The 24,235-nt window shown below is 41.3% G+C and overlaps 1 protein-coding gene across 1 annotated transcript; it reads right to left on the bottom strand.

The window, feature by feature from the left end:
* Positions 1–415: 415 nt before the first annotated feature.
* On the bottom strand, positions 416–15,629 carry LOC308291304 (ras-related protein Rap-1b-like). Its single transcript, XM_080733286.1, has 9 exons — positions 15,548–15,629; positions 12,163–12,288; positions 9,950–10,039; positions 9,010–9,078; positions 8,418–8,474; positions 7,001–7,141; positions 6,153–6,296; positions 3,697–3,820; positions 416–1,442 (listed from the first exon to the last, which is right to left on the bottom strand). Exons 3-8 carry the CDS (start codon positions 10,004–10,006, stop codon positions 3,731–3,733), a joined length of 558 nt encoding a protein of 185 aa, XP_080589412.1. The 5' UTR covers positions 10,007–10,039; positions 12,163–12,288; positions 15,548–15,629; the 3' UTR covers positions 416–1,442; positions 3,697–3,730.
* Positions 15,630–24,235: the final 8,606 nt, after the last annotated feature.

Here is a 24,235-nt window from a genome sequence, read left to right as displayed (position 1 = left end):
AAGATTTGGAGGACACCCCGTAGTAACTCTGAGGACCCCCTAGGAGTCCCGGACCCCCTGTTGAAGACCCATGGTTTACAGTATGTGTTTGTGTTTAACAACGATGAACTCACCAACATTGCAGCTTTATGGACAGCTTGGGTTGTATTGAAAAAAATATACCCGACATGCAACTTTGTCAATAAACTCATTGCAGTATTGCAATGAGTGATGTTTTGAGACACAGAAAGTGTCTCAAAACATCAAAGGTGGATTTGTGCTTGCTTGCCGGCTAGGAAATAAATAAAAAGCTTCCTGGTGCAGAATTAATTAAATCACCTTCACCTTTTTAAATCAACGACACTCAATAATTTAAAGCAAACGCCAAAGAATAATGAAAATGTACTAAAATTTAATCATTCATAAAAGCTGGAAAAAATCATTTGTGACAGGGTAAACACAAGAAGCAATATTAGAGTTGTCTTTTTTTTAGTACAATACATTTTCAGCCTCAAGACACAAATCAAAATGCGTCAACCCCCTCCCCTCCCCCCATATCAGTCTATAAAATACTAATTTCCTTAGCAATTCATTATGCGCAAAAAAAAAAAAAAAGGAATTAGAATATATTATGGGAAATATGAATTATGCCTTGAAGCTTTTTGATACAAAACAAAGTCACTTAGGAAAAGATGTTAACGTCATGTATACACGTCCTCATAAGTAGAAGCAACAGACTTATGGACCATGATGCAGTTCTGCAGACACCGTTAGTGCAGAGAAGGAGTAGATGAGGAGAGGACATGATTTATTTTGCAAACGTACAGTATAGTCCAGAGGGTCTCAAACTGTAGTATTTACTAGGACCTCTAGTAAATCTATAACTCTTGAGTGTGTACAAATGGAACCAAATGGACACGTACGGGTCCAAATCCATTTGGTTCCATTTTGTACACTCTCAGAGTTACAGACCTGTAAAGGGTCCATTTGGAAACCCCCTCTCAAGGAACCATGAGGGTCCCTGGACCCCACACTTGAGAACCACTGGTACAGTTCGCTCGCGAAAATGTGCGAGAAAGAAAGACAACGTGTTACTTTCAGTAAAACAGTTTTTAGCTCTGATAAATGAATGTACAACCCCTGGCCCCTCTTTGAAATAACATCCCAAAAAGAGCGAGATCTTTTTAAGACAGAACACAAGAATCATAAAAAGGTGTCACCACACAGAGTGAGATCTTTTTAGACAGAACACAAGAATCATAAAAAGGTGTCACCACACACTAACTCAACGATGGCAATGATGACACAGAGAAAAACCAAACAGACAGATTAACAGGTTCAATGTCTTCTTCACCATCTCTTCTCTGGAGTGGCGGTGAAGTTATTTATGTCTGTCAGCCATGGGGGCGGGCTTTGGGATCCTGGCACGTCCAATTGGGCAACAGTTAAATCATTACGTGGTTCTGCACACAAGAAACAAAGGCACCGTGAGTATAAAATGATAAATGGACATCATTTAATGGTCGACACACAACCTTAACAGTGAATTTTCCAAAAAGTTCCCAAAGTATTTTGCCACATTTCCAGGATATAACACATCTATAAGCTAACAAAGTTATCATGATGCAGTGTTGTTAGCTTGTAGAGCTATTCTTTCATCACGTGATGTCCTGTATAGATTAGGCCGCACGTGTTTCACGTAATGCTGGACATTTTTATGAACTAAACCAATAGCCAAAAACGATCAATTACCTGTATATCCAAACACTTTCCAAAACATTCAGATGATTCCAAAACTTTTCCAGGCCTTTCAGGAATTTCATGAACATATGAACCTTGGATATAGTGCCTTTCTAGAAAAGTTAAAGTCCTTAAATTGTCACTAGAAATGTGCAGATACCCTCTATACACTTAAACTTTAAGTTGGTTTGTTTACTGTTGAGAGAGAAAACAATGTTGCACATTAAGTTAATTATCTGGGGACCCCCAGAAATAATTTGGGGACCCCCTGGGGATCTCGACCCACAGGTTGAGAACCACTGCTCTACCTCCTGACTGAACCACTGCCGTACAGGTCAGTGATTCTCAACACCTTTCAATTCAAGGACCACCAGTTTGACAAAGAAAATGTATCACTGGAAAATATGGCCTAAATGTTTAAACTGTTCCTCATAAACTGTTCCTTCAAGGACCCGGGGGGTCCATGGACCCCACTTTGAGAACCACAGGTTTTAGGGGAACAGAAATATTTTTAGTCAGTAGTCGGTCAAACGGTTATATTATTGCCATGAAACTAATATCAGTCTATATCTGGGTTTGTCCAGATCAAAATGAGGTAATTAATGAACTCATTTTGTTAAACATTCCATAGAGACAAGACAACACAGCAATTCTAACTGAGAAAAGATCTGAACAAGGTTGCTCAATCCAAATCCCCTCTGGTCAAATATGTACATACATTTTTAATTACATTTTGTATTGTTACAAGACTTCAACAACAGATGGAGCTGTTGGATTTAATGTTTTACATCATCAAGAAGCATTTGTGGCCCTCGCCTCTGTAGTTAATTGGCTGGGACAAATAGGCTTCTCAAGCACGTAGGTGGAAGATGAAACAGGACTTGGACATTAATTGTCACCTGCATTTCAGGGTGATAATATCTTTAGACTTAATCTTTTTTATCCCCATTTGTATTTGTAATTAATTACATTTTGTCATGTGGTAGCTATACATACATATTTAAATACGGGGTGGCTAAGGGGTACAGTGGCCGGTAGGGAACCGCAAGGTTCCCAGTTTGATCCCAGGCTCCGTCACAGTTTGTGTCGAAGAGTCCTTGAGCAAGACTCTGAACCCCTAGTTGCTCCTGATGAGCAGGTTGGTGCCTTGCATGGTTTCCTCTGCCATCAGTGTATGAATGTGTGTGTGAATGGGTGAATGTAATGCACAATGTGAAGCGCTTTGGATAAAAGCGTTTTATAAAGGCACCATTTACCATTTATATTTAACACACTTTTTAGTAAATAGAGACAGAGTGTAATAGCAAACATAGCCTTACTGTGACTGTCTCAGAAATTGAAAACCCTTGATAGAATTCATTAAATCTGGGAACGCATCTGTGTCATTTCAGATTTATTAGCAAAAGTAGCAGATCTGCAAGCTCTTAGCGTCTTGCTCCGAGTGCCACGATGCGAGCTTGTGGATCTGCCATTTTTGAAAAATGACAATTTGACCAAGTCTTTGAATATTTTGACTCGAGTCTTCTAAATCCTTCCAAATCTTTAGAAAAACTCATCTTTCTATCTTCATTGGTTCTAAATGTTTTTCATGTCAAGGACATGGAACATTATTGGTATCTCAAAATACTTTGTTCCAGGGACCCCCCAGAAGCAAAGATTTGAGTTATAAAAGTTTGCTTTGAAAAATATATAATAGATTTGCAAATATTTTCACGATTTAAAAAAGAAAATAGCAGATCTAACAAGCTCATAGCGTGAGCTTGTATATCTGCTATTTAATATTTAATAGTATAAAATAATGGTTAAAGGTTGTGGAGATAAGAGGTTTCTGCCCGACGGCATCAAACTCCATGCCTGCTGAGAAGCCATGGCGGGTCTGGAAGGAGTTTCCAGTCTCACGTGATGCGAGCATGCTTTCCCAGCAGGCACGGGTGTTTCTGCTCTCTGGCGCGCGGCCACAACAACCGGACCACTCACCTGGCGTGGAGCTGCTTCGCTGCGTGGGCTTGCTTTAGAGCACTGTGCAATTTGACTTCTTTTTCGCCTTCTTCTTTTCCATCGGCGTTTTCCTGTTGATCTGTCTCACCAGATCGTAGAAAATCTACAACAACACGAACGTGCAAAACTTTAGGGGTGGGGGAGGGAGTTCGAGCGCCTTGGCGCAGCAGCAAGCACACGTTGGTTGGTTGATGCCATTCGGTGCCCTTTTCAGTTCTCTTAATGGGGAATCAATTCTAAATGACGTGGGACGTCAGTATCACAATTATAGGAATAAGTAACGTCATGGAAATTAACAGGAAATAATGGGAGTCAAATAGGGCTTATTATCTCAGGCTGTATTTACCATGTCATATACTGACATAATAGATCGTAAAAAAGTCAATTAATAAGCGATTCATTTGGCAAGTACAGAAAACATTTCCAGCCTAAATCCCATTGTTCTCATGTGAGGAGATCAATAATATACTGTAGTTCACCTTTAAAAAGGTCAAACGATATTGTTCACAGAGCTTTAGCGTGTGCGTTTCGGAAATATCCTGGTCATTTGTCGCCCCTTAGCAAGCCTCCATGGGATCGACGCTAGTGTGGCCGATGATGTAACCAGTGTGTCAGTTGCCTCATTAAACGTTACGTGACATCACGCTGATGTAGGGGTGGGCGATATGGCGATAATTATCGTCTCGGCGATACAGCTTTGCCACGATAGGCCATTTCAGAATATCGTTTCTCTCGTGATACAGTCATTTAGAAAAGGCTCTGGATATACAGCGAGTGCACGTTCCATGAGTCGCAGCTCTATTGCTTAATTTATACTTCTATAGTACGGTGGTGTAATTCGCCAAAAAGAACAGATCTACAAGCTATAACGTGTCGCGGCTCAACGTGTCATATAGTTTGAGGATCCGTCCCCTGCTTTCACGGCCCCTCCCCCGTGCAGCACGCAGACAGGCTACAGTGTCTACAGCACTGACTGAGTTGTGATTGTGTGCAGGAGCACGGCACAGTGGTCCACGATTTAGTTTCACTTTCACGGGACTTAAAGCAGTGATGCAGCTTGGCCTGCATTCTTTGAAGCATATTTTTCATAATGGATGCATTAAACTAACAGGACGCAAACTACTTATCCGTCCTGCTATCGCTATCAGCCATCTCACTGCTTGCAAAGCTGAACTGTGCTGGAGTCTCATCCATAGCTGTGTGTTCTGGCAGTATTGATGAGATGATTTAGATCACCTTGTAAATCCATGCTTCTGTTTTTATTAACTATAAACAAGTAGCTATTTGCTGCTATTTGTAAAGTGCTTATGTTTTCACCATTGATGCATGCGTGTGTCGTCGCGAATCGCGGTGAAATCGTCGCGTCTATTTTGCGTCTATTACATAATTGGCTTAGTTATAAAAACCATGCCATTATTGTTAGTAGAAAAGCGAAAAGCTAGGATGATAATGAGTGAGTAATTCTCTAAAAATAAAGCTTGTATCATAACAAACCTCCTGACTTTGGTTGGTCATAAGGTAATTTGTTTTCCCTCAAGTTTCAATGGTAAGGCATGGGTTGTTGTCAACCTGTGGGTCGAGACCCCCAGAGAGGTCCCGCCAAATTGTTTTGAATATAGCCGATCTACAAGCTCACAACACTCAAAAAACATTTTAAGGGAACCCATAAAACATTTCTGGGACCCATTTGAATGACCTGAACCATCATCACACCAACTAGTAAATATTTTGAGGTAAAAAATGATAATTGTTTAATCAAAAATCTGAATGTTATCATTAAAAAAAACCATAGATTAGGCTATCTATCTTTCTATCTGCAGCATAAAAATGAATAGATTATCTATAGAATATCTGTGTGGGTCTAATAAACCAACCATAAGGTAATTTGTTTTCCCTCAAGTTTCAATGGTAAGGCATGGGTTGTTGTCAACCTGTGGGTCGAGACCCCCAGAGAGGTCCCGCCAAATTGTTTTGAATATAGCCGATCTACAAGCTCACAACACTCAAAAAACATTTTAAGGGAACCCATAAAACATTTCTGGGACCCATTTGAATGACCTGAACCATCATCACACCAACTAGTAAATATTTTGAGGTAAGAAATGATAATTGTTTAATCAAAAATCTGAATGTTATCATTAAAAAAATCATAGATTAGGCTATCTATCTTTCTATCTGCAGCATACAAATGAATAGATTATCTATAGAATATGTGTGGGTCTAATAATCATAATAAACCTAAAAACTCGCATAAAACAGTATCGTGATAATATCGTGTATCGTGATACTGCATGAAGCATATCGTGATAATGCTTTTATCCAGTATCGCCCACCCCTACGCTGATGTCATGGTGCTGTTAATCACCTCGTTAACGTTGATCTTTGATTTGGCTGAGGTCTCTAGAAAGGCACAGTTGTTCCACTGTCATAATTACCTCGTTAACGTTGATCTTTGATTTGGCTGAGGTCTCTAGAAAGGCACAGTTGTTCCACTGTCGGGCCAGGTTCTGGCCCTGCTCCTTGCCCACCACGCGCTCGTCCTCCAGGTCACACTTGTTCCCCACCAGGATCATAGGAACCTGAACCACCACGACAAAGTAGCAAGACCACAAATTAAGAGTTGTGTTCCGATATCGATACAAGTATAGGAAAAGCTGCCGATTACTGCCTAAAATGCTGTATCTGCGATTATGCCAGTCTATGCCGTTCCGATACCACATCATTTAATAATATTTTGTTGCACTAACTGTTTTATATTCTTACGGTACAACTTAGAGCTGCACCTCTAACCACAACGGAAGAAACATTGGTTTGGTTAAGCAGTGAGCTACACCAGAACCCTGAGAAAAGACGGTGCTCGTAGGGCTGTCACAATTATTACATAATCGTCTAATCGTGATTATTTGACATTATCGCAATTATTTTGTCATAATCGTCATAATCGTGAATGTTGAAAAATTTCCAAAATAGTGGAAATAGCAGATCTACAAGCTCCCAACACGTCACATCGCGACGCGTTGTGAGCTTGTAGATCGGCTATTTCCACTTTCAAAGTTATTTTTTAAGTAGTAAGTTGTCAAATATGTCAGTAATTTCTTTGTATATTTAGGTTATGTGTCATATCTACCATGTACAACTTCAAAGCCTAAAAGCCAAACAGAAATGTAATTATCAACGACAAAAACACAATTAAATCGTTAATCGCCAATTATTTGAGTGACAATTAACCGTCATGTAAAATGTCATATCGTGACAGCCCTAGGTGCTCGTTTGTTTCACTCACGTCCTCGGTGTCTTTGACTCGTAGGATCTGCTCGCGGAGGTCTTGCAGGTCGTTGAACGTGGACTGAGCGGTGATGGAGTAGACCAAGGCAAAGCCCTGGCCGTTCTTCATGTACAGGTCCCTCATGGCTGTGAACTGCTCCTGTGGAACCACAGGGACCACGCAAACACGTTAGGGGTGGGTAATATGGTGATAAATATCGTTGAGACGACACACAATGTCTCCACAATATGCCTTTTCGGAGATTTCATGTACAGTATATCGATTTGTGATACAATGAGGGAGCCTTATAAAAAATCCTGTTGATTTGTTAATACAGAGATTCATTGCAGAATTCATTTAAACCTGCATGTTGGTCTAAAATAAATGTCAAGGTCTCCCCTTTACTCTGACAGTATACAAATGAAACCAAATGGACCCGAAAAATAACCATAAAACCCAACCTGAAAAATAATCGTGATAATATTGTGTATCGTGATACATCTTGGAAAAATATTGCGATATTGTATTTTTGGGAGCGCTTCGCTGTTTCTGTGTCATCTTTTCGACACCCAAACCTAACCCTTGCCCTAACCTCCGTGGGGTGAGTCGCTAACCCTCCCGACGCTCCTTTGTCAAAATGAAGGGGGATATTTCACAGAACAAGCTAACTAGATAACCAAGTTTAATAATCAGTTAGATTGCCTTCATTAGCTTTAGTCCATTTGACAAAGTAACAGTGAGCCCAGGTTCAGTTGACATAGCGACCTATCGTTGACAACCATCCTGATCAGGCGTAAAGTGCAGATTAATGACATCTTGTCTAACCTGCCTGAATGTTGCATCAAACATACTTTAAAGCAAGGGTCTTCAACAGGGGGTCGGGGACCCCTAGGGGTCCTCAGAGTTACTACAGGGGGTCCTCCAAATCTTTGTGTGAAAGAAACTTTTATCTACTTTTTAATATTAACCACTTGAACCCTAGTGTCCATATTCTGAGAGCTTGTAGATCGGCTATTTTCGGCAAAGACATTTGGTGTAGAGGGGAAAAAAGAGCAGACTAAGTACAGAGTGAAAAGTCAAGTTATGTATTGACGATTCAAGTGGTTAAATACGTATCTGAAAACACAAATTTACATGAATCGAAAATACACTGATGATTTTGCTGTCAAACAATGAAACCATATGGAATCTATGAGAAGGTTGTGGGGGTTCCTGCATTATCTCTTTCTCAACTAAGGGGTCCTTGGCCTGAAAATGTTGAAGACCCCTGCTTTAAAGTAAAGCTGGGTCATTATGGTTAAAATCAAATAGGATATTTTTGACCAAATACCTTGATATCGATATCATCCTATAATTCTGGAGTATTGTTTAACAGCAGTTGCAGTATTTCCCTTAGGAACAATAAAAATAGAACAAAGGATTAGCCTTTACTTACTGTTCCAGCTGTGTCGAGTATTTCCAGCATGCATTGCTGCCCATCCACCTCCACTTGCTGTTGGGACAGAAAAAGGCAACGTTGGAGCCATGTTATGACAGAGTTGGCTGGATTATTATACTTAAATAAAGCTAAGACTAAAACGGGAAAACAATAACTTTGGCTATTCAAAAATAGATATAAAAGCTCACAGCGCGTCACTTCGTGCTGCGTTGCGAGCTTGTAGATCTGCTATTTTTGAAAAATTACGATTTCTTTTTTTTTAACTCAAATCTTTGCTTCTGGGGGGTCCCTGGAACAAAATATTTTTTGAGATGGGGGTCTGCCGAAAATACATAATTATGGGTGGTCCTTGTCCTTGACATAAAAAGGTTTTAGAACCACCGCTATAGCAACATACGCTTTTCAGAAAACCGTTAGGATTTATTAGTGGTTTAATTCATACACAATCGTGTGTAGCTGTCACTCGCCAAATATAATATCACTTCTATGAGCTTGAGCTGCTATTTTCGGCATGCGACACCATTGCAGCACAAATGATAGGGTAGGGTAAATCAGGTGTATGAGTGAAATGTGCTTCTTCCCAGCTCACCTTTCTGTAGGAGTCTTCTATTGTGGGGTCATACTTCTCCACAAAAATACCTTGTACAAATTGGACTGTCTGGAAGGAGGGGAAAAAAACACAGGGATGACTTGCATTAAAAACAAAACAAGACAAGACAAGACATGTTTGTCAATTAGAGAAGGGGTGGGCAACCTTAGGCACGGGTGCCAACATTGTCATAGAGGAAGGAGGGTGAGGGTGGTCACTGGCACACTGGCATAAGTGTGAGAGAGAGTATTATTTATTTTAAAATCAAATATTGTTTTATACGTGGTCAATTACATTAAGTCAACTAATTTGCAGCAAATTACATCCTGACCATAATTCTACATTAATTACAATTCAGAACTTTGACTGGGGAGGAAGTCGGGGGGAGATATGTGGGTTATTGCTCTGAGTCTAATGATCGTTATAACAATGTTCTGAGAATAAAAATAGGTCTGAATTGTTTGTCTTGAATTGTCTTTATCGTTTCCATGTTTATACATATAGCAGAAATAGCAGATCTAAATCCGCGCCGTGAGCTCGTAGATCTACTATTTCCACTATTTTACATTCTTGAAAGTATAAAATGATTAAATATATCAGTAATTTCTTTGCATATATTCCCTGAGCACTTAAAAGCCTAAAAGTAATTGTAATTTTTACACTTAAAATTAATCGTCATGTAAAATGTCTTCATCGTCACAGCCCTGTCGAGCAGAAACCTTGCGTCTCCAAATATAACATATGTTTTTTTTCATCATTTAATACCCCACTTTGTCAAAAAAGAAGTGTCAAGCAAAAGAATGAAAATAGCCGACCTACAAGCTCACAATGCGTCCCAGTGAAGCGCATTGTGAGCTTGTTCGGGACATAACGCGGCTTCCAGCCGACAGCGCTGATGATGTGCATTTCAGCTTGGATGAGCTGTACATGGGGCGCTCACCAGTGCAGATTTGCCCACGCCTCCCGATCCCAACACCACTAGCTTGTATTCACGCATGGTGGGCTGACGTCACTGGACTGGAACTGGGGTCTGGGAGAGAGAGAGAGAGAGCGAAAAGACAAAGTTACATCATCAGCACACATGTTATTACGCTTTGAAAAATCACAGAAAACTAGAGCCCCGCCCAGGTAACAGTTTTGAGTCCAACACGATCCGATGTTGGAGAACACTAGAGCAGTGGTTGCCAAACTCCTCAGGTCGAGACTTAATCTTTTTTTTTTTTTTAGGTCTGTGACCCACTGCTTGGGAGGAACACCACTTACCGATGGTTTGACTGATATTTTGTGATAAGGTGCAACATCTTGACGGGGGTCCCACAGGGGTCGTTACTTTTTCCCCCTCTAGACCTTTTGCGAAAATATCCCACCTACGAGCTTGTACCGGTAGTTCTCAGAAAATATCCCACCTACACGCTTATAGATCTCAGAAAATATCCCACCAACAAGCTTATAGATCTCAGAAAATATCCCACCTACAAGCTTATAGATCTCAGAAAATATCCCACCTACACGCTTATAGATCTCAGAAAATATCCCACCTACACGCTTATAGATCTCAGAAAATATCCCACCTACAAGCTTGTAGTTCTCAGAAAATATCCCACCTACAAGCTTGTAGTTCTCAGAAAATATCCCACCTACAAGCTTGTAGTTCTCAGAAAATATCCCACCTACAAGCTTGACTACAACTTTGTAGATATCAGAAAATAGCCCACCCACAAGCTTAAGAATTAGGGTTAGGGTAGCTGATCCATAAATCGTTTTTTTTTTTTATTTGCTCTTTTGAAAAAAGGAAGAAAAATAAAACACACACAAATATATAAATTCTGATTTATAAAAATGAAACAATTACTGGAATGATCTCAACCTGGCAGTATGCATCACATATTGAGGTCATTGTCTCTGCCCTGGGTGGTGACATGTCTGCCTGGCATGGTCAATGCTCACAGCTTGGGGGGATCTGGACATATGGAGAGCGCTGTCTGTTTAATCAACTGCACCGGCTCTTATCTTGTTCTATGATGCAAATCCTATGCTCATTTGATGTGCAAACATCAAAGATATGAGCGGAGGTGGGTGATCGTGAAATCTCTTTGAATCTACCGAGCTTGACAATTTAACAATGTCACACACTTGCATCACTTCTGTGGGACGTTTTGTCAGATGCTGCAGCAAGACAAACCACACAAAACGTGCTCTGTGGCCCTCGACAGCACATTTGCAATTCTAACGGCGACGTATGCAACGCCACCACACTGCCCACAATGAGAGACGGGCACATGAGGCATCGCCACAAAGACCCATTGTCACCACACTGCCCATACAGACACTGCACAGCCAAGAGAACCATTGGAACCAGCGCAGCAATGAAACCAAATCCATTCTCTTCCATTTATACACTTGGAGTTAAATCAAGACAGAGGATTTTACAATGTGGATTGGGGTCAATGTTGTTTGACATGGTATCAATCAGGGATATGCCTATTAATGTATGTGAAAGGCAAAACTAGACTTCACTTAACGTGATGTAAATAAACCAGGGTGTTAAGAAGTTTGCTATTAGATATCAGATAATCCAGAAAAGCATAACGCTCTGCTCTGATTAGATAGGAGTCTTAACTTTAAAAGGTTTTATCAAGGTGATGACCTTGGCTGGGTCCGGTTTGGTGACGTTGGCCGATAGGCCAGAGAGACAATGCTTCTTTGTTGACGACCGCAAGCAAAACAAGAAACAGAATACAAGTTCAAAGACATGGCTTTGATGACAGTTGTCATACTTCCAGTAACACTTTTCTTTGTTTTCTTCTTTGTTTTTGTTGTGACCGACGCACAGTTACTATGAAAACCTCCACCGGCTGTTTGTAAGTCAGTCAGTCCCTCCGTCAGTCTGTCCGTCACGCCACACTTTTGGCCCTACTCTTATCTCTGGCAACGTTGCCCCTATCCTTGCCAAACGTTGCACACAGACTCCTTGGCTGGCAAACCACAACCCTCCGCCCCTGATTTCTCACATGCCCCTCTTCTAGCACCACCATGAGGTTGTTTTTTGCAGTGTGTATACATGCGCTTATCTCCCGATTAGGGAGTCTTACACGTATTACAGGTTAAGAACAAATTATTTAACCACTTAGACCAAAATGGCCTCTCACCTACCGAGTACACGGCTGACAGCAGAGCAGACAGGAGACAACTCCCTCTACATCTGGCGAGGAGATCCGGTGGATCCTCACGCTCACTGATGATGATGGACGTGCACGTGCTGCTGGCTGGCGCTGAGGGCTGCAGGAAACACAGGAAACCACACATCAGGACATACTGTCAGCTTAACAGGTGTGACGCTGTGTTCCACGGTTCTTAGACACATTGTGGAATATGGATTTCCAAGAAATGTCAGGGACTTTTATTTAAAAACAATTCAAGGCCAAACATTCCATGGTTTGTGTGATTATGTCCATCTGTGTTTCTGTTTGTCTGGTAGATAATTTTTTCAAAATGTTCACATTTATGCATCTGTAAAGCCTCAATGTCCCCTCAGCGATTAATAAAGTACATCTCATCTCAAATGTAGCATCAGTGGCTCAGGAGGTAGAGCGGACACTTGGGAATCAGAAGGTTCCCGGTTTGATCCCCAGCTCCCCTTGTTGTGTCTTAAGTGTCCTTGAGCAAGACACTGAACCCAAAACTGCTTCTGATGTGCCGGTTGGTGCCTTGCATGGTTCGCCACCAGTCAGTGTGTGAATGCACATTGGAAAGCACTTTGTGATTCTGGATAAAGACACTGTATGTATAAAGGGCACCGTTTACATGGGGAAGTGGTGGGAATACAGCAAGGGCTGGACTTATGCTTTTGTGATTATTCTCTACAGAATATAGGGCTCCTTTCAGGCCTTTGCACTACAGATATATAAGGAAGTATATTATCTCCAGGTAAATAGTAAATGGTGCATTTTCATTGCACCTTATCCAATATCCAAGGTGCTTTACAATGTGCATTTCATTCACACACAATCATACACTGACGGTGGAGGAAACCATACAAGGCACCAATCTGCTCATCGGGAGCAATTAGGGGTTCAGCAGTGTCTTGCTCAAGGACACTTCTGCACTACCTCTGGGGGAGTCCGGGATCGAACTGGGAACCTTCCGGTTACCAAGCGGACACTCTACCACCTGAGCCACTGCCGCCCAGGTGTTTGTTTAAGTTTGGTATTAAACTATTGTCTTGCTGCCTCCTCGCATGACTGAATGCTGTACGGTCAGTCATTGCATGCACACATGATGACGTCTCTGTCGGGTGGATGTCCACAACAGTTACTTTTCAGAGTTAAGAAATTGCTAAAAGTAGCCGATCCACAAGTTCAAAATGAGATGCTTTTGTGTGGCGCTACAGTAAATACGTTAAAATATAGAGCTACGTTTTCTACCCGCCAGCAACGATAAGTTTGTTGTCACATTCACAGACCTTAAAATAACTGCAGACGGTGTCTCCTGTGATGGTACGTTAACACAAGCTGCATCAACGTCGAAATGGTTGAAGTGGGGAACATAATCAATTTTAAAGGTATAATCGGTATTAGCCGGGCGATGTGACTTCATATCAATCGGATCATATCGCATCGAAGTGGCTCTGGAGGTTGAGCAGCCATTTGGGAACCATATAGGTTTCTGGTTCAATTCTCCTAGTAGTTAGGATGAGTTAAATGACTGATCCTCCTATTAGGATGATTCACTATTAAAATCAAATTTTCAATTCAGGTAATCATACGTTTACACTGCCAAAGCAAGTGTCAAAATATAATAACAATTGTTGAAAATGGGTAACATAATATACAGTTGGAGTGCAGCATTGTGTAAACAGAGCTATGTAACTCACTGCTCCCAATAGTTAGTATGGCTGAATCACTTTCCTAGTAGTTAGGATGGTACATACAGACGGTGGATTCCAGTTATGTGCAAATTTATTTATCCATTTACCCCTGACACAATCATATACACCACATCTCACAATATGTCTCATCGCTATGTGTCCTGTGCTCTTGGATCTATTTTCATTGTGCAACACTGGTGTACAACTACTGTATAAAGTACAGTCAAATACAATTAAGCATATAAGACTCTGGAATGGATGCCAGCGTTATACAATACTCACTCTGTAGTATTTCTGAGACCAGCTATGTTTTTATATTATATTAGTGCATTGGTTCTCAAAGTGGGGTCCGGTGACCCCCAGGGGTCCTTGAGGGAGTTCTAGGGGGTCCTAAATGATAGTTAGGAACCAAATAGGTCTATAACTCAGTGTACAAATGGAACACTCATTTGTACACTCCAAATGGAACACTCATTTGTACACTCAAGAGTTAAATTAACGTTGATAGCCTAATGCATGTTAGACTGGGGGGTTCTTGAAATTAAAATCACTGCTAGAGCCATAAAAATATTCTATTTGTACGGCCCCTGCCATGGCCCATCTTTTCACATGAGGGTCCGTGGGGCAGTAAGTGTCAATTTGGGGGTCCTTGACAATGAAAAAGTTTGAGAATCACTGTATTAGTGTACCTAATCGTGCCACCAGGGGGCAAAGAGGTTTTTCCAACCAACTTTGCAGAAGTACTCTCAAAAATGCATATGAATCGTTTTGGGTCCAAAACGATGGAAAGCAAGACAGACGCGTCGCGTTTCGTGATCGATCAGTTTTCTGATCGGAAACCGATCGTTTCGGGGGTCCACAGATAAACATTAAGACCTGGAAAGGGAAGGGTGGGGCTTTGGTTATACGGCCGATTTAAACTTCGCCGTCGGACCGTATATGATACGTACCCCTCCAGCGATCAAAAACGACGTGTTTTCAACTGAAAATATGTGTCGCCGGGGGTCCCCGGACCCCCCTCCACCCAACCCAATCCACCCCCACCCGATTACACGTCAGCTTTAGTTGTAAATACGTCATTTTTGTCGAGTTTCACGCTCGCAGCGACGGAATGTGGGATTGTAGCCTCCCAGCTGGCTAATTAAAAACAAATACAACAACTATTTAGGTTACAGACTTGTCACCTCACTTCAGATAAATTCACAATTATCAAGCACACGTGACGTTCGCTGACGGACAATATGTAAACGCTAATATAATAACATAACTACTACTACTAGCCACCCAGAATGCTAACTTGTCTCCTAACGGTTAACGCCGCACGAAAAATGCCATTAAAAAAGGCGTTAGCTTTCAATACGAGCACACGCTTTAAACGCTGCGTCAAATAAACTTACATTAATGTGAAATATGTGACGTTTAGTGTTTTAACTTTACGAGCCTTTTTAAAAAAGCGAAAGACTATAATAAAACGGGTCGCCTCCCTTGTAGCAAGCAGCTGCTAGCGGCAGCTAATGCTAACGTTAGCCGTTTAGCTCCGCTATGGGGTTAGTTAGTTTTAGGGGCGTTGAAGTTAGAATGTTAGTGAAACGAGCGGAATGGTGTTTTTAAATGTCATTTAAACGTGTGTATAGGTGTGTGTTTTTAATGGTAAACTTGCTGTCTTCTTACCGTGTATGGTTAGGATTGTGTTGGGCCGGTGTGTAGTAGAGACCGTTACAGAGCGACGACACACTGAAGTTTGGTCATTAAAGTGTTACGACCAGAGAGCACTCCGGGAGCATACACACCAAGGATGCGACCGTGACGTCATAACTAAGCGTCGACGGCTTTTTTGAGCGGTGGTCACAACGCTCCTATACGTGGCCGTGTGTGTGGGTCTGTCTGTCTGTCTGTCTGTCTGTCTTTCTGTCTTTCTGTATGTCTGTATGTCTGTCTGTCTCCGGGTCTGTAGCCTGCAGTAACCTTTTCTGACCACACATGTTAAGGGAGGGGCGCTGTTGCACGCACACACACACACACACACACACACACACACACACACACACACACACACACACACACACACACACACACACACACACACACCACCGCTCAGTTCACACGAGTGTGATTTTTTTTTTTAATTGACGCAATATCACAGTACATAAAAAGTAGTCAGATTACTATAAAAATAAGGAAATCAAAGGAAAAAAGAATAAATAAGCTCAGTTGTACATTTAGGCAATATATTCATCACATATTCTTCTGGCTTTCCTTAGTTTATAGTGTTTGTACTTTAGTAAGACTAGCCCTTACCCGTTCCTCCAAAGCTCCAAAATGATGTGCAGTGTGTGGGTTATGGGATGTGCACTGTGCATACAGTATATGAGGGATGGAAAGTAACTTTAACTAGCTCCAAAATGATGTGCAGTGTGTGGGTTATGGGATGTGCACTGTGCATACAGTATATGAGGGATGGAAAGTAACTTTAACTGGTGCTTGCATGATAATATGTAGGAGCATCAATGTAAGAAATACCCGTTTCGTTTAATGGCACCCCCCACCCCCCCCCCCCCCCCCCAGCCCGTCCGCCTGCCCTGCACACACACACACTTCCCCCCCCCCCCCGTGTGTGTGTGTGTGTGTGTGTGTGTGTGTGTGTGGGTTTGTGTGTGATTGTGCATGGCGTGAACAACAGCGCCCCTCCCTTAACATGTGTGGTCACAAAAGGTACTGTAGGCTAAATAGATATAGATACACCATAAAAATGCTATTATACAGCATACGATTTGTGAAAGTGACAAACGGGCTTCACAGTTATGTCAGGTGTGTTCATATGCTGATGGTGATGCGATTTCAGATCAATTGCTCCAGCCACCGAGGAGAAACGCTGTTTCATACAGACTCACTCACTCACTCAGACAGACATTCGCAAAATTATAGTAGGGGCCTATATAAGGTTTCTCTTTGTATAAAGTTGAAGTCAGTGCATCTTGACAAAAATGACGCTTTTAAGTGGGTAAAAACTAAAAAGCAGTGGTGTAAACTAGTAAAAGTAGATACTTTTACTTTAGAGGGAGTATTTCGAACTTCTACTCCACTAGGCCTACATCTCAGAGGAAAATATTGAACTTTTACTCCACTACAATTAGGCCTATATGAAAACTTTACTTTTAGATTTTGGATTTGGATTGGAATTTGTACTTTTACTCAAGTACATTTTGAATTAGGACTTTATTGTTGTTGAAAGGCATCGGGGCAACACACTTCCTTTCGATGGCGTGACATCACTGACCGGTCCTTTGGTATCCTCTACCGTTAACCAGCTAACTAGCGCTCTTCCTTCCTCTGCTGGGCTAAAGTCTCATTTATGCTCCGTAGTACTGAGGTGTCGCGCGTAGAAAAGAACGATCTACAGCACTGTTTCCCAAACAGCGGGTCGCGACCCATTTGTGGGTCACGGACCAATTTGTATGGGTCATATATTTATAATTAAAAAAATTAAATAAACAAACAAATAGACCTACATCTAAGCAATTCCATACATAAAAATAATAATATTTAAAATGAAGAGAAAATATAGTCGATCTACAAGCGCACAATGAGCTTGTAGATCTGCTAGTTTCACTAGTTTGGGTCCCGGGTAAACATATGAATTCTCTTTTGGGTCATGATCTAAAAATCGAGCGTGTCTGTCTGATAGCAAAAACAGAGAGATGTTGGGACTCGCGGTGGAAAGCTCTCCACGCGAGGAATGATGTAACGTTGTAGTTTCATGACTCAAAAAGACTCGAAAAGACTACACCGCGGTGGATAGCCTTCCACCGCGGACCCGACTATGATCCGGGCTTTAGTTAATCATCTAGGGACCCCTCAAAATTATTTGGGGACCCCCCGTGGGGTCCCGACTCCCGACCCACAGGTTGAGATTGAACCACTGTCAGGAACTGTAGTAGCATGTACTTGTATTTGAAACATTGCCGCCCCCTAGCGGCAGCAAGTCAACATTACTGTGTTAGGGTCAATGAAGTAAACTTAAAATAAACTTGATTCAGCCAGTTTGACTCCAAACCCCGGTTTATCATTTAATAAAACATTGCATATTCCACTTTCATGCTCACACGGTGAGTGGAGCTTTCACATATAAAGTTAAATACAGCAACATGCTGAGACAGGTTTAACTGCAGTTTATGCAGTGCCTAGGCTACAACCTCCATTCAGATTCACCATGAGAGAAAATGCTTTAAAGGAGTAGTTCAACCCAAAATGACATTTTTCTGACGATTACTCACGCCATGGAGACTTGAGTTCAATAATATGTTTTTGTATTTGTCGCATTTATAAGACAAAAACTTTATTCTAGTAAATTTACCCCCATTGATTCCAAATGAATTTGGGTCCCCATCCAGAATCATTGGGGGTAAATTTATTGTAATCAAATTATTGTCTTAGGAATGCAAAAAAAAAAACTAAAATTATTATTGAACTCAAGTCTCCATGGCGTGAGTAATCAATAAAAGAAAAGGGGGGTGAACTACTCCTTTAATATGATATATTTTATACGAGTACAGCTTTGAGCTTAGTGCAGAGGTAACTGAGGTAACTCAGATCTGAAGGATCAGATCTGAGTTCAGTATGCACAAGCTCACAATGCATCGATGGATTCGACACATTGAGAGCTTGTAGATGAGCTATTTTCAACCATGTGAAATGGGACAGTCTGTGCACAATGTGTACTTTTACTTTAGGTGCATTATACTTTAAGTATATTTTGATGCAGATACTTTTGTACTTTTACTCAAGTACATTATGAATATGGGACTTCTACTTAACAGAGTATATCTACAGTGCAGTATAATTGATACTTTAACTTAAATTAAAACATGTGAGTAGCTACAGGGACGTGCTGGGCCCCTGATTCAGCCCGTGAAAAAGAGTTGGAGAGGCCCTCATTGCGAGCTATAGAGAGAGATCTCTCTATAGCGCTGCTGCTACTCAAAGATTTGCCATTTCAGATCATGACAAGTGACAAGCCAGTGGGCCAATTACATGAGTTATATTTCGTCATTGTCGGGTGGAAACCTTGTATGTCCAAAACTGATTAAAAAATTATTTAAACTAGTGAAAACAGCCGATCTACAAGCACACAACGCCTCACACCGCGAGGCGTTGTGTGCTTGTAGATCTGCTGTTTTCACTACTTTTGTGTGACAGCCTTGTATGATGAAGCTTTGCTTTGCGAAAAAATTTACAAATTTGAAACTTGGAGATGCAAGGTTTCTGCCCGACAGTGACTTTACTTTGTTGGCCGCCCAGCCCCCAAAATGGAACAAAGGCCGACATTTTATTTATATTTTATTCCTAATGGCCGGCCTGGACCGGCCGGGAATGAACCGGCCGTTCGGGAGTTGTCCCACTTTTCCCAATGGCCAGCACGTCCCTGGTAGCTTACTTCTTCCATGACTGTTCATGAGGCACCAACAACACAATAATAATCAGAATCAGAATCTAATCAGAATCAACTTTATTGTCACATCACAGGTTCACAAGTGTAAATATGTTATTTTCTTCATCGAAAAGTGTTTCCAGTTCGTCTACTTGGTGACATTTGTATAGACTCTCAGAGTATATGACCCGTTAGCAGGGACGTGCAGAGAATGTTAGAGAGGCAGGGGCTGAAATCTCTAAAAGGGCCTTTGGTGTAAATATTGAAAATAGCAGACCTCCAAGCTCACAACGTGTCACACTGTGACGTGTTGGGAACTTGGAGGTCGGCTATTTTCGGTGCGTTATACCACACTGAACTAAGCATAATTAAGTCAATACAAGAGATGTGGTGTAACGGCATGGATTTCTACACAGAAAGGGAAATTCTTTCAACATAAGATTCAGGATTCAAGTTCAGGCATGGAAAGAGGGCATCTGCGTTTCTTTCACCATAGTGAAAAAAAAAAATACATTCATGGTCTAGAGAGGGCACCTTTTACAGACAGGTAAAAGGACAGGGGCTCGAGCCCCCTTTGATGGCTATGTGTGCACGTGCCTGTCTTAAGATGAACTGAAACAACGCGTTCTCTAAACACGTATATGTTCCATTTCTATTTACATATTTTCACCTCCCCACTGACTGCATGCAGCCTCCTCTTTGCCTTTTTAGACAAAGACAAATGTCTACATGAAGAAGACGCCCACTAGGCCACAGGCCAACAATTAACAGGACACAGAGCTATTCTTGTATCATGTCTTCCTCGTTGCAAAACCAAATATGGAAACTGAATTCAAGGACAAACGGCGTGGGTTGTTCACAACTTCACAAGACAGAATGCAGCGCAGCACGAAACTTGAGGATAACACCTCAAGACTGCTAATGCGCCTCTCTCTGACAAGTTAAAGGAGTAGGCTAGTTTACCCAAAAATAAGAATCATTTTCTGTCAATTACACCAGTGATTCTCAAACCTTTTCATGTCAAGGACCCCCAAATTGACACATATCAGCCCACGGACCCCATTAGAAAAGATAGGTTGGGGACCCCCATAAGAGAAGTATTTTTACGGCTCTATAGTGATTCCCAACCATTTTAATTCAAGGACCCCCAGTTTGACATGCATTAGGCTACGGACCTCCATTTAATGGTATTTCTATCTCTTGGACCCCAATTTATATAGTAAAATCAACGTTCATTTAACTCTGAGTGTACAAATGGAGTGTACATTTGTACACTCAGAGTTACAGGGTCCATTTGGTTCCTAACGGAGCACCTGGAACTCCCCTAGGGGTTCCCCTGGGGGGGTCCCCGGACCCTCCTGAGACTCCTATTGACCCGGACTCGGTCATCAAATTATTGGCTCGGGAATGTGACAAAAACATGGGACGTGTAATTGAAAGAAAATAGCCTCAGTAAAGTTTTGGGTCGCTGCCGGGAGGAAACCTTGTATGCCCAAAACTGTTTTCAGGAGATGGAAACAGTGTTTACAAAGGATAAAATGTAGCTATGATTTAATCACAACAAGCTCTTGTTAATGCTTTTCGATGGTTAAACATTTACAATCCCTCAGACACACACTCTATAGCAGAGAAAATAGCAGATCTACTAGCATTGTGACAAGTTTAAGGACACATTGTTTATAATGTTTTTTTGTCACTCTGCCGTATTTTTCACAATAACCACAAAGACAACTTCTCTAAACTTTAGTCGCGACGATAGTGTCTGCCCCTACATAACACTCACGCATAAATGACCCAGGCACTGGAAAATGTTACCAGAAATGTATTAATTTATGTATTTAAAATGTATACACACTGTTTGTCAGTTTCTGAAAACATTACTTTCCAAAACTCTCCATGGCGCTACAGGAGCCTGCAGCATTCGTTTTTGGAACAGTACTTTTGTTATTGTGTTTAAAAAAATGTTTGTTAGAGATCACAGGAGCTACCAGAGATGTTGACAAAAATACTGCAATTCATGTTACACAGTTTCCATGAGCAAAATGTGATTTGGATCACATTTAGCCCAAGGCTACACTAATCTGGATCTTTTTCTAAACTCTGATTTTTGTATATCCGCATAGAAAAATATATCTAGGTCCACACGACAAAAATATCTAGGTCTAAATCCATGCCTACACAGATCCACTGAATCGGATATTTTTGTAAATCTTCACTTGTTTATCCGGTTACAAAAAGATCCGGTTTAGCGGCCGAATTCTCCAGCTTTGTGTGGCTACATGCCCCAATCGCACAACAAAATGTGCGATTGGAAAAAGATCCATATTCGTGTAGCCGGCACCTTAGACTTATGGATAGAATCCCTTTTTGCCTGTTACCTCTGTTTTATTGGCTCTGAGGAGGTAGCCTGGTTAATAAACCAGACTGCACAACACCACCCCCTGTTGGTAGTGGTGGTGTTGTGTGATAGAGTCTGACGCTTGCAGTCAGGCTACTGAGGAGGGACATCAATATATACACACATTCCTTCTGTTATTTCAGTGTGCAAATATGTTGCACATAGTGTGCATTTTGTAACCATAATTCTTTTTGAGATTTCAGAGAGTAATTCAAACATTTTAGACAGGAAGATAAATCAATGGAACCATTCCAAAACCGACAAAGGCACATTACATTATGAATTGTCCTTTTTTGTAAAACAAATGCACGCACGCACGCACACGGGCACACACACACACACACACACACACACACACACACACACACACACACACACACACACACACACACACACACACACACACACACACACACACACACACACACACACACACACACACACGCTCACACACACGCTCTATCGAAGACGCTTCGGAACATCAACCTGCAAGAGAGAAATATGCATGTTAATCATTTCTTCAGCCTTACCGTTGAAAAGTAATGATCTCAAATTATCCAATTATCCAATCCAATCCTTGGTTTTACTATGACAGAATATTTGCTCAGGAGTCCTCATGAGGGCCGATTCATACTCCACTTTTAGAGCCGAATTTATTTCGGTTCGGCTCTGTCGAAACTACAATATGACGTCATTCAAAGGTTCGGGGGGGCAGGTACCATCATTAATTCGGCTGTTCGGTGCCACCGAGATATTGTGACTCCCCGAACCGAACCGAACCGAAATAAATTTGTCTCTAAAAGTGGAGTATGCATCAGCCCTAAGCCTTTCCCCCTCGGTACATGCATATGGGTCTTACTTATGGATGATGGCACATTACAATACATCCTTTAATCCACTGGTTCCCAAACACTGGGTCGGGACCCATTAGTGGGTCGCGGACACATTTTTATGGCTCCCTGTAGCAACAACAATGTAATAAGGGCTCATAATGTAATAATTTAAATGTAATAAAAACTCATAATGTAATAATCAGCTCATAATGTAATAAAAAAGCGCATACGGTAATAAGGGATTTTTCTGTAATATTGTTATAATGTGTTACAACCATGGCCCATATTGTGGAGAAAAGTCTTACATGGTGACCTGTATTAAAGTACCTCTGTTGACAAATGTAGCAACTCATAATGTAATAACGTCTCACTCTCAAATTGTTTATCATAGTCAGTAGACGGTCAGTATCATGTCAATATCAAGACATCATCATGGTTACTATCATGGTATCATGTCATTATCATGATCAGTATCATGTACCATGAAAGTATCGTGGTCATTATCATGATCAGTATCATGGTCAGTATCATGGTCAGTATCATGTGAGTATCTTGTCAGTATCATGGTCAGTATCATGTCAGTATGGCAACAGTCCGCCATTCCGAAACACCGCTATTCCGAAGCAGGGTTAGGGTTAGGTTTAGGGTTAGGGTTAGGGTTAGGGGTAGGGTTAGGGGTAGGGTTAGGGTTAGTTAGGGTTAGGGTTAGGGTAAGGGTTAGGGTTAGGGTTAGGGTTAGGGGTAGGGTTAGGGTTAGAAGTCAACGTTCGGAATAGCGGTGTTTCGGAATGGCGGGGTGTAACCGTCAGTATCATGGTCAGTATCATGTCAGCATCATGTCAGTATCATAGCCAGTATCATGGTCAGTATCATGTCAGTATCATGTCAGTATCATGGTCAGTATCATGTCAGTATCATGGTCAGTATCATGGTCAGTATCATGGTCAGTATCATGGTCAGTATCATGATCAGTATCATGATCAGTATCATGGTCAGTATCATGATCAGTATCATGGTCAGTTTCATGGTCAGTATCATGATCAGTATCATGGTCAGTATCATGGTCAGTATCATGGTCAGTATCATGTCATTATCATGATCAGTATCATGATAAGTATCATGATCAGTATCATGGTCAGTATCATGTCAGTATCATGTCAGTATCATGGTCAGTATCATGGTCAGTATCATGGTCAGTATCATGTCATTATCATGATCAGTATCATGGCCAGTATCATGTCAGTATCATGGTAAGTATCATGTCAGTATCATGTCATTATCATGATCAGTATCATGGCCAGTATCATGTCAGTATCATGGTAAGTATCATGTCAGTATCTTGGTCAGTATCATGGTCATTATCATAGACAAAAAGGCGTAGGATATGCACTTCCCCAAAACATTTTATACAGTGCTGATCTGCTGGATCCAAGAATAAACTAGTGAATAAAAAAGTCTGCACACGTCATAATGCTCTCCGGTCTTTTCTTTATTTCTCAACCAAACAACGTTTCTCCCAGCAGGGCTTTTTCAAGTTCAAGTTACATGGGTATGCTATTTGAACCCTTAAATAGGTCCACGGCAGTGGGTGTCATCACTCAATCAATTAATTAACCAATAGATAGGCTTCAGATCTCAATGTTGTTGTAATCTAAGTTCATGTATCCAAAATGCCTCCCTTTTCAGTAGGAGAGACTCCC

Source organism: Nannobrachium achirus (assembly GCF_963921795.1).
Source record: "Nannobrachium achirus genome assembly, chromosome: 9".
In the NCBI taxonomy this organism is placed as follows: Eukaryota; Metazoa; Chordata; class Actinopteri; order Myctophiformes; family Myctophidae; genus Nannobrachium; species Nannobrachium achirus.
Note: the sequence above shows the minus strand (reverse complement) of the source record. Positions and strands in the feature narration are given on the sequence as shown.

Coding starts and splice junctions, on each gene's coding strand:
- LOC308291304 (XM_080733286.1), bottom strand. CDS start 10,006: ATGCGTGAATACAAGCTAGTGGTGTTGGGATCGGGAGGCGTGGGCAAA. Junction 8,475..9,009: donor TAGAAGACTCCTACAGAAAG/GTGAGCTGGGAA, acceptor CTGTCCCAACAG/CAAGTGGAGGTGGATGGGCA. Junction 6,297..7,000: donor GAGTCAAAGACACCGAGGAC/GTGAGTGAAACA, acceptor GTGGTGGTTCAG/GTTCCTATGATCCTGGTGGG.